Here is an 11,755-nt window from a genome sequence, read left to right as displayed (position 1 = left end):
TTAAAAAGTTTTTCGTTATTTATACATTTTATAGACGTTCTAAGCATTAAAAGTTAGAGGCCTAGACGTGAAGTTTGACCCTTGGGTGGCGTCGGTTTACCGCAAACCTTTTTATCTTCACCGGGCCTACCCAATTACCAGACTCGGCACATAAGGATCCTGAATTAACCAGTATATCGGACCACACCACTTTTTTCAAGGTGTGTGTCAGATCGCATTTCGGAGTATCAGTCAGAACACCGACAGGATGAGCCCGCGGTCGTCCTACAAAATTTGTTCTGGGGTATGATACTCCGAAATGTGATCTGACACACCTTGAAAACGGGAAGTGTGGTCCGATATACCGGTTAATTCAGGATCCTTATGTGCCGAGTCTGGTAGTTGGGTAGGCCTGTTCACGTTTATATTTTTGAAAGGGTGGTGATGCTCGGCTGTCTCTATCATGCCTGTTTAACCTGATCACGTGCAAACCTATGAGAAATATCCCGTTCCTCTTCATGTTGCCGTGTTGCCGTTTTCACAAAGGAGCTTTGAATCTTCCAATATGACAGATAGAAGTAGATTAAACACTGTAGTTTATATATAAATCGATATCACTTTTTTATTTCACATAAGTTAAACTTCCTTAGATAAACATTATATAAATAAATAATGTGTCTTATTCGTACACTTGACCTGGAACCCACACCATTTGGACAGTATGCACGGCAAGCTGCCTTGCATGCCTTTTTTAAATGACTTTGCTAAAAGTATAAAATAAAAAAAGGATTTGACACCGTTCATGGTTATTTAAACACCATCATCACCATCATCAGTGTTTGTTTTGATTTATGGTTAACCTCCAAACAGGTGTCCGAGTCCGGTCCCGGATGTCTGGTGGAAATAATGATAAACTAGAACCGTGACAAACACTTACCACTTCACTCTAGAGTAGTTCAACCAGGTAGGCTGAAGTGCGTGCTTGTAGGTGCGTGTATGTAGTGGGAATGTGCGTTTGGGAAAGATAGGATAAGGGAAGAACTGCATCTGATAATGTTTTAATATAAAATAATATTTACATGCTTATCAAAATTTAAATTTATATTTAAGTACAGCTACGGAAAGAGTGACCTTCATTAAATCATTAAGCATTTGATTTAAGAGAGCACGGGCTGTGCAATACACTTTTATATGCATTTTCAGGAAACAAGTTTTACAGCCACAAACAGCATATAATAAAGGGTCTTCTGAAGGACGCGCACGCAGGCCATGAGGCAGAAATGTGCCGCAAGCCTCGTGCTTACCTTGGTGTTAACGCACGTCTATGGCGCAACTAGTGAGGAAACCAGTAAGTTCAATGGAAATTTTTTCATTCTGAAGAATGCTGTCTTAATTGGAAAAATAGAATAAATCATATAAACCCGTTGACTATCTAAATTGATGACACATTTAATTTGTTTCTCCCCTCAATATTTTTTTATAACCATTAGCTAACGGCCAGTATACATGTATATTCTTATGTACATATTCTACGCATTAGTTATTCAGTTTTTATAGGCGACACCTCGTCAGTCAATAAACTGAAAATTGACAGCACAGTATTTACATAAACTGTGAAAGCTGCCTTATAATAACGACATGCAGTTAATGAGTCTCTCGCAGATTGTGGCTTTCCCCAAATGCAGTCTTATGTCGCATTCAAAAATGTGGACTTGCAGATCTGCCTATCAAATATGTCCTACCCACTTGGATGCTTGTTGCGTCATCCCAGCAGGGAATATATTTAATGTTTAATCAGTAATATAAGCGGCACACTTTTGGGGTCGCCATATTTGATCCGCGGATCTATTAGTCCGCTGTTCTACATGCGCTTTTTCAGTGTCCTACTATAAACGGCACAGGCTGGAGGATCCAGGGTATTGCCAGTGGCCCGGGGGGGGGGGGGGGGGTCGGGCAAGGAGCAGGCGAAGTTGCAAGTGCACGTATCTATAGGCGAGTTATTGACTGTAATATGTAGGCCACAGGGATGGAAAAACTTGATTTATGTTACTTTTTTGTCATGTTGATCTCATAAGATTTTTCCCCAAAGCTACCGGAGCCCTACCCCTCTGTCTGCCATTGTAGATCTCCCCCCTTTCCACCTCAGGGGGTAGTTTGTCTTGCTGTCTGTTTTTGGTTCCGGGTATGTTACGCAATAAGATGGTACATTAACTTTCTGTTGTACAAAGGGACCACCGCTTCTTCAGTGTCGATGATTAATTTTTTTTTTTTTTTTTTTTGCTTTTATAACAGATGTCAGCCATCTTAGCCCGTCATATAGAATCTATTAGCTTTAAACACATGATCCGCTTTTCCCCCTTGACTGGCGGCCATACAGTGTAACAACGATTTATGGGCACTTTTCGTCCATCCCCATGGCAAAACGTCAGAGGGGCCATGTCACCACCGTCGCCTAAATAATTATAAGTAATTAGAGATGAAGAAAGTTCACGGAAAGTTTATTTATTTATTTATTTATTTATTTGTTGTTTTTTTTTGTTGTTTTTTTTTTTTTGTTTGTTTATAACCTACTTAAGAAGTATGCTCGGTAATTAAAATTTAAACTGTTTATAATTGCTCGAAAGAATAATTGAAAATTGAACAGCTGTTCAATATTTTGGTAGAAATATTTTGAAGAGATTCATAGTTATTTTAAGAACCTTGCTGCTTGTCAAGATATTGCGGGATCTGGGTTGAGAGTTTCCTTCGTCTTTAAAACGCATTTAGGGTTATTGATTTATAACGAAACATTGTTTTTAAAAATCTCGCTGGGCAAGAATATGTAGAGAATTGACCAGGAGAATTCCTGTATATACCTAGTGAATATCTCGGTAATTCTCGTGGAGGGTAGAGAACGGGGTATTTTGTTGAGTCATTCAAAATTTTACATAAAGTACGTATATTAAAAAGATTTACAGATAAATTATAGAGAACAGGACATATGTATTGCTGATTCACACATCCGTCCCAGTAACAGGGCCACCGTCTTCACGTGACACGGTAGAAACCCAGTGTCGCCACCCTGTGGCTTACATGTACGTGTGAGTACAACACAGGGGGCGGGATTTATTAACATGAGACATACAGGGGGAAAGGCGTCTGCAAGTCGCACATTAAATCTTAAGTTACTGTAATAAAAAAAATTGCAAGGTAGGAGAACAAGCATGTTGTTTAAATGTTCCGCCTGACCTTACAAAAAGACAATCTCACACTCAAGCGGCAGTTTGTGTGTGTGAACTGGATTTTGATGATTTCCTATCTTCATATTTCCGCCATACTTTTTGCACGAATTAAAAGAATTGGTAGGCTTTACGGAAATTTTTAGATCCTTAACTTTGAAACGTCCGTCCCTCAAGTCTAGGATGTTGATAACGCATACCTGAACACTTAACAGGATTCCTTTTGTTATAACCTGTCATCATTTTAAGGTGCGTAGCACACTGGTATATGATATGTGGGCGTCAAGATTTAAGATAGAATGGGACTTACAGAAGGAGAGGTGCTCTCCATCCGCCATTCGGGCACGTGATAAGCGAGGGAAGAGGGCGGGAAATCTTTTCATATCCACTTTTTCCAGTCTTTTTAACTTATGAGGGCATGGAATAACTTTTTTCAAGAACCAATGGTTTCCATATACAAATTAAAGAATTTTCAAAAGCATCCACTCGTACGATTAAATGCGTCATTCTGTCCGAAGATATTTCTGTTGAGAAGAGCTGGTCGAGCATTGCTTGGGTGAAGCCTTTTTTTTTTTTTTTTTTTTTTTTTTTTTTTTTTTTTTTTTTTTTGAAAAAAGGCTCCCGCAGTTTATGCATTTCTGTTGTTGTGAATCAATGGGAAATATTGTGTTTTTTCTTGTATGTATACACTCAAATTTAGATATAGAAAATTACCGAAACCAGTCCTTATAGCCATTTCCGGTGTAACAGGAAGTCCGCCAGGAACCGTAGTCCGTGTTCATGTCTAAGCGAAATTTCCACCCAGACCTTATGGACTGTAAGAGATGTGCAGATGTGATTGTGTTTTCAGCCTGTCCGGGAGGTGGCGCTGCACTTGGAATGGAAGACGGACGAATAAGTGACGAGCAATTGACAGCCTCCAGTATCAGATACAGTTCTTCCACCCCTCAAATGGCAAGATTAAATAACACAGCCTCAGGTAATCTTGTACTGGTACATTTACCAGTATTATCTATCTAAAATACCTAAAGAGACCATTTTTATGTAGAAATGACGTTGGGAATCTGTTTCTACCTTAATACGGTTTAAGGGGGGGGGGTGATTATAAAACAATATGGGTCCGATTTTCAACTTTTTTTTATTATATACTGTTTTATGTATGGGCTTTAGGTTACAGCGGTGCTTGGCTGCCTAGTTGCTGCTCGTATTCCTACGAGTACATCCAAGTTGACCTGCTCGTGCCTCACATCATCACTGGTATAGCTGTTCAAAACGGAGGTGGTCGATGGGGAAGCTACTATGTGAAGGGGTTTAAATTGCTCTACAGCAACGACAAACTGACATGGAGAATTCACCAGCGAGTGGAGGGAGAGGACAAGATCTTTTCTGGCGTGTCTTCCCAAGACCGATACGCTATTGTCACAAATACGCTGGAGAAGACGATATCGGTGAGGTGACCGCAGATTGCATTCAGTGCTAACAATCAGTCGCTCCTAATCAATTGTCGCACCCAACACAACAAGCACCTATTGCAATTATCAATCTCACCTTGAACTATTAATTACTTTGCCAGACGTAGTGAGTGCTTTATGAAAGTATAACTTCGCCGTTATTCCATAAAATAATATCTAACGATAATATGCCACGTTATACAAATATATTTAAACTTTCTAATCCAATTTTTTACCATCTCACTATTTATATTGATGTAATGACTGACAAAATGACGCGCATACTTGCGACGGACAACCTAACGAGACATTCAAACGAGTAAATTGAAACATTCTATCATTTATGACGCTGCAGCAGGCCAATGCAAATAACATTAGCATCACATTTGATCGATTATTTAACTTCTTACTATTTAAAATCGTTAGTTGCATTTGCCCATTCCAAGAGCGTGTCAAAAATATACATGTAAAAAACATCGACAATGCTACATTTAACGGGGTGCCTTAATATTTTATAAGAATCGCCAAACATCGTATGCCAAAACTGGTTAAGACTGCAAACAAGACCATGAAATACCCCGCAGGGGCATAAGCCTATTTTCAATACTATTTTAAGGACCCCTGATATCAGAGCGTGTCCCCGAAACGCGTCGAAAGTCTGTCGTCTTTTTTGCACAATATTTTTAAAGCATTTATCATCGTTTTGCTGGCTTTCCCTATTATTCATTTGACATATTTTATGTGTCTTTTGAACCTCTTTTATGAAGTACACAGTCTAACTGCGTTCAGCATTTTTTCCTTTGTACTATTCTTGTACCAGTAAAGCTACAGGCCAGCGCACAAACGCGACCTTATACATTCCTGTATTCTTCAATTATTCTTGCCACACATTTAAATGTAGCCTTTTCAAAAACACGCAAAAGAAAATTTTGTGTGAATAATAGAAAATGTACAAAAAAATAAAATATCATTATTGGCACAATATAGTGACCAAAGACCACCAGTATAAACTGATCGTATTCGAAATAAAGTGATAACAAACGTAGCTTCTGGTGATCCAGGGACCTCTACAACTGTTTTCTTTTTTACATACTTTTATTATTTCGTCGATATTTCTTTACAAGTTTACCGATTCATTTCACTATTTGATTAGAGGTGTATATTTTACAATGCTGTCTTATTTGGTGGCAAGCACGTGGGCAGAATGTTGATTAATCTTGGCGCGCTTTTTACTATGATTGTGTTAGAGGATTTATAGATAGGTAGGGCCAATCTTTTTCTGGTGTTGAGTTTTGCCGCTCATATATATGAAACCATCTTTTGCCGTTCATAATATTTTGCTATCTCATTTTAATGTTTTCTTTTTTTACTTCTAAGTCTCTTTTTGTAATATTTTTCTCGCTGTATATAAGCAAGCACCAGTCAGATAAGTGCTTGTGATGACGGATTTGTTTGTGCTCTTATTTCAGACGAGGTACGTGGCAATTGCAGCAACGAGTTGGCAGAATGCCCCAGCACTGCGGTTTGAGTTATACGGATGTATTGATTCTAGTGCCTCAATACAAAACTACACCGTAGTAAACTCCAATGTAGAGGTAAATGTACCTGTAACCTTTATTATTCCTAGAATTCAAATACAACTTAAAGAAAATATCTGCTCTGACAATTAATCCCCATTGTCTTCATACGATATTTTTAGATAAAATATTTTTCCACGGAGTAACCGTGATTAAAATTGAATATTGTGATCTTTTATATCTAAACGCATCTAAAAGACTAGATAATCCCTCGAAACAACCTTTCCTAGCTGCTGTGATACAAACTGAAAATGATCTTTCTCAACAGCTCAAATAGTTCTAACGACTAGTATTTCCTCAGATTTTTTCAGGTTAATCCACCATTCATCACGACTTTAAGGACTTTATTTTAATGTGTACATTCGACGTATTTCAGACGCCCACCACCTGGGTTCCTTCGCGGAGTCCGTTCGTCTTGAATAGTGAAATCACCGTGACGTCAAGTGGGTCCCTTACAATTGAACCTGGGGTGGATGTGGTATTCAATTCTACATCAGCTGGTTTGACGATTGAAGGTAGCATGATTGGATTAATACGCTAAGAGAGTGTCTGGCAGAACTTAAAGTAATACGTGTGAGGCTTTTTTGCCCGACGATTAACACAGGCGTTCAGTTTCGTTTGGTCACAGGGCACGCTGCCAACCTAACTCGAAATGCTCCCCCACAGTTGCAGTTGATGTTTTAATGATGTATTATTACTTTTAGCTATCAGCTTTCATTGTGTTGCGAAGCATAATACTGACAATGCCACGCATTGAAATGAACATGATTTTAAATGAAGACGGAAATGATGATATAAGTCATAATGAAATCGTATGATTTATTGTGTTCCGTTAACACTAAAGGTATCCTACCCCGGAGTTTCGCGCCAAATCAAATTCTCGAAAATCATTGTTTTACCCATCCTTGTACTTGCATGACGTGTTTAATACCGTGTCCTATCAAATACTTTGCAATCCTTAATTTCTAGCTAGAAGTTAAAACCTTAATTTCTTTCTTCCTGTAAATTTCAGAAGGAAATACAGAAATTAAATAGAAGTATATTCAAAGAAAATATGGTTTTGGGACGTTATCAAAACCGTATAGATTACTTTGAATTTAATATCCGCGTTGATTTTGCAGGGTGTTTCGGAGCTGTTGGACTTCAAGGTTTAGGAATACGGTTCGTTAGCAGTGACATCAGAAAGATTCTTGGAAGGCGTGACGTACATTGGAGGGGTCTGAAATTCTCCGTACAACGTGAGTTAGTGTTTAAACGGGTTAGATGGAGTTAGAGAAGTGTTGTGCGTTCAAGTAAGAATAAGCCTACAAAAGGCATTGTGTGTGTGTGAAACAATGGTTTCTACGTATTCAGAAATTAAGTCACAGTGGCTTCAGCAGAGTAAGAACCACCTGTTGTTAAACATTTCATATTTAGCATTCAGTCTGGCGTTGTAAAAGTCGCCGTTGCAAACTACACACACTGGACAAAAGAAGTGTCACCCCCTAACTCAGAGTAAGAAAAGTAGGCAGATCTGGGGCACTTATGATCCCTGGTCTACTTATAATGTGACTAATGAGTATAAAACCGCTATACCATGGAATTGTATTGTTAGTCTTGTACATGTACAGCAAATGTCATTCCTGTCTTCCTCCAATATGGCAAGATACAGGCAATTATCTAACGGTTATAGGTGCAAGTTATTAACCTGAAGAGGCGGAATATAAGCAATGTCAGAATATCGATACAATTGAATTGTTCAGTCAGAACCGTGCAGATGGTCTGGTCTCGGTATAAAAACACTGGATCAAGAGACAAATTGCCTCTAATGGGTCTTCCAAGAAAAACTACTGGCCGTGAAGACCGACGACTGATTTTGATGCCTAGGTTGTCAAAGTTCGACATTGCTTGTCAGTTGACAACACAGTGGAACAATTTCACACATAAGAATGTGTCTGTGAAAATTGCTAGGCGTCGGTTACATGCTCATAGAGTGTACAGCAGGGTAGCAAGCCTGAAACCTCTTAAATCGTTACAAAACAGACAACGTAGAGTGAACTAGGGTCAACAGAATCTGGAACTGGACACTCCATGACAATTGGTCCTATATATTTTTTCTGATGAGTGTCGCTTTGGTCTGACTTCTGATGACAGACGGGTTTGATGCTGGCAAACTGCTGGTAAAGCATTTGAACTACATGCACTGAATTTTCGAACCCTGAGCAGCATATTCATCATGGTGTGGGGCTGCATCAGCAACCATGGCTTGGGCGAATTGATAGTGGTTGATAGAAACATGAATCACTAGAAATATATCGATGTTTTGGAGTCAGGCTTGCTACCATCTATTACTAATATGTTTGGTGACAGGAATTATCCGTTTGTTCACCAGGATGACAACGCTCCTTGTCACAGGCCCAGAGCAGTTGATGATTGGTTTGAACCACAGGACATTCGCAGGGTGATGTGGCCTGCCCAGAGTCCGGATGCAAACATAATAGAAAATCTGTGGAATGATATGTCAAAACTTTTTACAAATGCCCGTCTAACCAGCAGATAAACTCTGTTATATTCAGTGTTTCATTCTTGGGCCAGCATAAGTCCTGAACGCATCAGACAATTATATGAATCCTTGCCTCGTATACTGGCACCTATTATTAAGTCACGTGGCTATGCCACTAAGTAATAATTTTGGACTTAAAACTGCATATTTTGGTAGAATGTATATTTTGTTCTCATTTTGTGAATTTTCGTGAAATTTGATGTTAATAAAATGATACAAGGAGCATATCATTCCACAGTCATTTATCTCCCCCATCGTATTGGCTCAGTAGGGGTGACACTTCTTTTGTCCAGTGTGTGTACTTCTGATCACAAATCAAATATAAGCGCAACGCTTAATGGTATTATATACGACCTTCTGTATAATTTCCCCAAACACGTGTTTTTTCTTTCAGTATGTAACGAGATAAACATCAGTCACGCGGTGATACAAGGCGCAGAATACGGAATCAGGGTTCTGACAAACGGAGTATCTTTGAATATTCGCCATGTTACAGTGAGGGATTGCTACAGAGACGGAATAAACGTCGTCTCCATTCGGCTGTCAGTGGTGGATTCCAGAATAGTCAACTGTGGAGATGCCGGTATTGAATATAGTGGGGGACACAGCGTTGTAATCTCTGGTAGTCAGTTTATTGAAAACAGCAGGAGTTTTTATCTCCAGCGCACTTCAGCAAACCCCGAGTTAAACCTAACGGCCAGAATAGACGGATGCTACTTCCAGTCTGACAGCAGTTCAATTTTGTATATGCCAAGCATGACCTCTTGTGTGGTGACCATCAATAACAGCACTGTGATTTCAACTCGTGGGTACAGCTACGACCAGGGCATATACTTCAGCACTACCTACGGCTCTAGCAGCGTTTATTTTTCAATAACGAGGAGCAAAATCATAGGAGGCCAACAGAGCGTTCGTGTCAGGGACAATTCTCGTTATAGCGGTGGCGATTACCATATAACAGACAATGACATCAAAGGCGGAGTTAATATGCAATGGATTGAATTCAGAGATATAAGGGCTCGCCTTTCTGTTCACAACAACACTTTCAATACCACTGCCCCTTTAATATTATATGGGTCAAGCGGAGAGACAAATTTAACGTCTAACACTTTCATCAACGCCATGAACAAGGTTTCTATTACCTTTGGGCAGTACGCTTCATCGCTTTTGGTAAAAGATAATACTTTCAGCTTTAATTCTGGTGACGCCGTTTTGGAGATCTCAAGTACAGGAGGGGGTACTGCAACTGGTGCCATTGAAGATAACGTATTTGTTGATAACTTGGCCACTGTAACGTTGCTTCTCGGACAACGAGCTGTTTTCTCCATCAATAGAAACGTGTTTCAAAACTTTGAAGCTGCGAAGGAAATCGTTTTCAGGAGGCTATGGAACAGAGATGAAGTTTACGACGTGAAATATAACTACTGGGGAACTGAAGATCCTCACAATATCTCTTCCCGCGTGGAAGAGTTTTACACCAACAGTCAACTTGCTGTAGCTGATCTGTCCCCTTTTCTTCTTACAAACGTGTCCACAATGGTGGATGGTCCACATGGCATAATAAACAGGACATACAGCAGTGGCCCTGATGGTATAGGAGGAGCCGTGTCTGGCGACCTTGTTATTGATGCTGACGTTTTGCCGAATGGAACTGTGTCCTACATAAAGGTGCTGTATACCATTTATGTCCCAGAAGGTACCAGTCTGACCGTTGCTCCTGGTGCGATCTTAGCATTCATGGACAACAGAGGAATTGTAGCAGATGGTGAGTTGTATCTTTATCAGACAAAAGCTTATTTGTCCGCAGAGTTACTGGTATATACCAATTTAAACTAGTTACCCTTTTAGCTATTTTGTTAATTGCCCTTACGAACGACATTATGCGACAAATCCTTTGGCATATCGATTCCTGCTTGAACATATACATATTGCAGCATATTTTGAGCACATGTAGTAGAATTTCCATTGTGTCTTTCAATTTACAGGTGTGTTCATCTGCGACGGAACAGCCTCTGATGTTATACAACTGAGAGCGTTTGAGACAAGATGGGGAAGTGTATTTCTCTCCGAGCTCACTGGTATGTATTTAAAGTAAGAATAACTGCCTTCTTCCTCAGTTGGTGATGGTCACATTTATTATTATTATTTTTATTTATTTATTCGTGCTCAGAAAATGGGAATTGGCGGACCTAAAAAATGAAGACAATTAGCAGGAAAATGTAAATATAAAAATCATGAATATTAGATTGAATTTAGTTAAGCATTTTCACATTTGGTACATTTTTATCCACCAGGTCCGAGCCCTCCCTTAACCCCTACAGTTTTCCCAGATGATCCAAATTTTCCGAACTTACCTGTACCACCTGAAAGACGAAAAAGGAGCACAATCTCAAGTAAGTAAATTAAATATGAGCATGGTAAGGGAGTATTGCAAAGCGACGGAATAGCAACGAATGTCAGGTTTGATGTTTTAAAATATTACTAGTGCATGTACTAAATGCATTTTCATTTTTTTCGTAATTTTTCAATGCATAACTTTTTTTAACAAATGGCGTATAGAAAAAGTGTACATTTTCATTTTCAAAACAAGAAAATGCTTATATACTTTTGTAGGTGCTGATATTCCGAACTTTAACCACGTGACCATCAGCGGTGCGACAATTGGGGTCAAAGTTGAAAGCTTTCTTGGTGTGAGCTTTCAAAACACGTCGGTAGAGGCATGTAGTTTTGCCGGTATCTACATCGTGACAGGTCCCTACCCCCAGGCGGTGAAACTGGACAATTGCGAGCTACGAAATATGGTTTCAGGAAGTGGGCTCGTGGTAACCTCTGGTGACAACCCAGGGGCGTTGGTTCTAGATATACAGCGGTCAAATTTTTGGGGGGACAGTTTTGTTAACGTGAGCTGCTCTGCTTGTAACGTTACCTTCAGCAATTCTCGTTTTGCTGGAACAAAGGAACTACTCTTGCTTCGTCAGATGGTGAGTT

The 11,755-nt window shown here is 39.5% G+C and overlaps 1 protein-coding gene across 2 annotated transcripts in view; it reads left to right on the top strand.

Moving 5' to 3' along the window:
- Window positions 1-849: 849 nt before the first annotated feature.
- The window catches only part of LOC106155684 (uncharacterized), a 43,559-nt gene continuing 32,653 nt past the window's right edge, over window positions 850-11,755 (top strand). For both annotated transcript variants that reach the window (XM_087006897.1, XM_087006896.1), the window contains exons 1-11: window positions 850-943; window positions 1,183-1,327; window positions 4,048-4,176; window positions 4,368-4,645; window positions 6,118-6,243; window positions 6,602-6,740; window positions 7,347-7,463; window positions 9,162-10,532; window positions 10,753-10,845; window positions 11,062-11,160; window positions 11,381-11,748. In XM_087006897.1, coding sequence (XP_086863023.1) covers window positions 1,249-1,327; window positions 4,048-4,176; window positions 4,368-4,645; window positions 6,118-6,243; window positions 6,602-6,740; window positions 7,347-7,463; window positions 9,162-10,532; window positions 10,753-10,845; window positions 11,062-11,160; window positions 11,381-11,748 — 2,799 coding nt within the window. In that variant the 5' untranslated portion in view covers window positions 850-943; window positions 1,183-1,248. The remainder of the gene's footprint in view (window positions 944-1,182; window positions 1,328-4,047; window positions 4,177-4,367; window positions 4,646-6,117; window positions 6,244-6,601; window positions 6,741-7,346; window positions 7,464-9,161; window positions 10,533-10,752; window positions 10,846-11,061; window positions 11,161-11,380; window positions 11,749-11,755) is intronic.

Source organism: Lingula anatina, chromosome 2, assembly GCF_051362555.1.
Source record: "Lingula anatina isolate TDL-2025a chromosome 2, LinAna3.0, whole genome shotgun sequence".
Taxonomy (NCBI): Eukaryota; Metazoa; Brachiopoda; class Lingulata; order Lingulida; family Lingulidae; genus Lingula; species Lingula anatina.
This window is presented reverse-complemented; position numbering and strand designations above follow the sequence as displayed.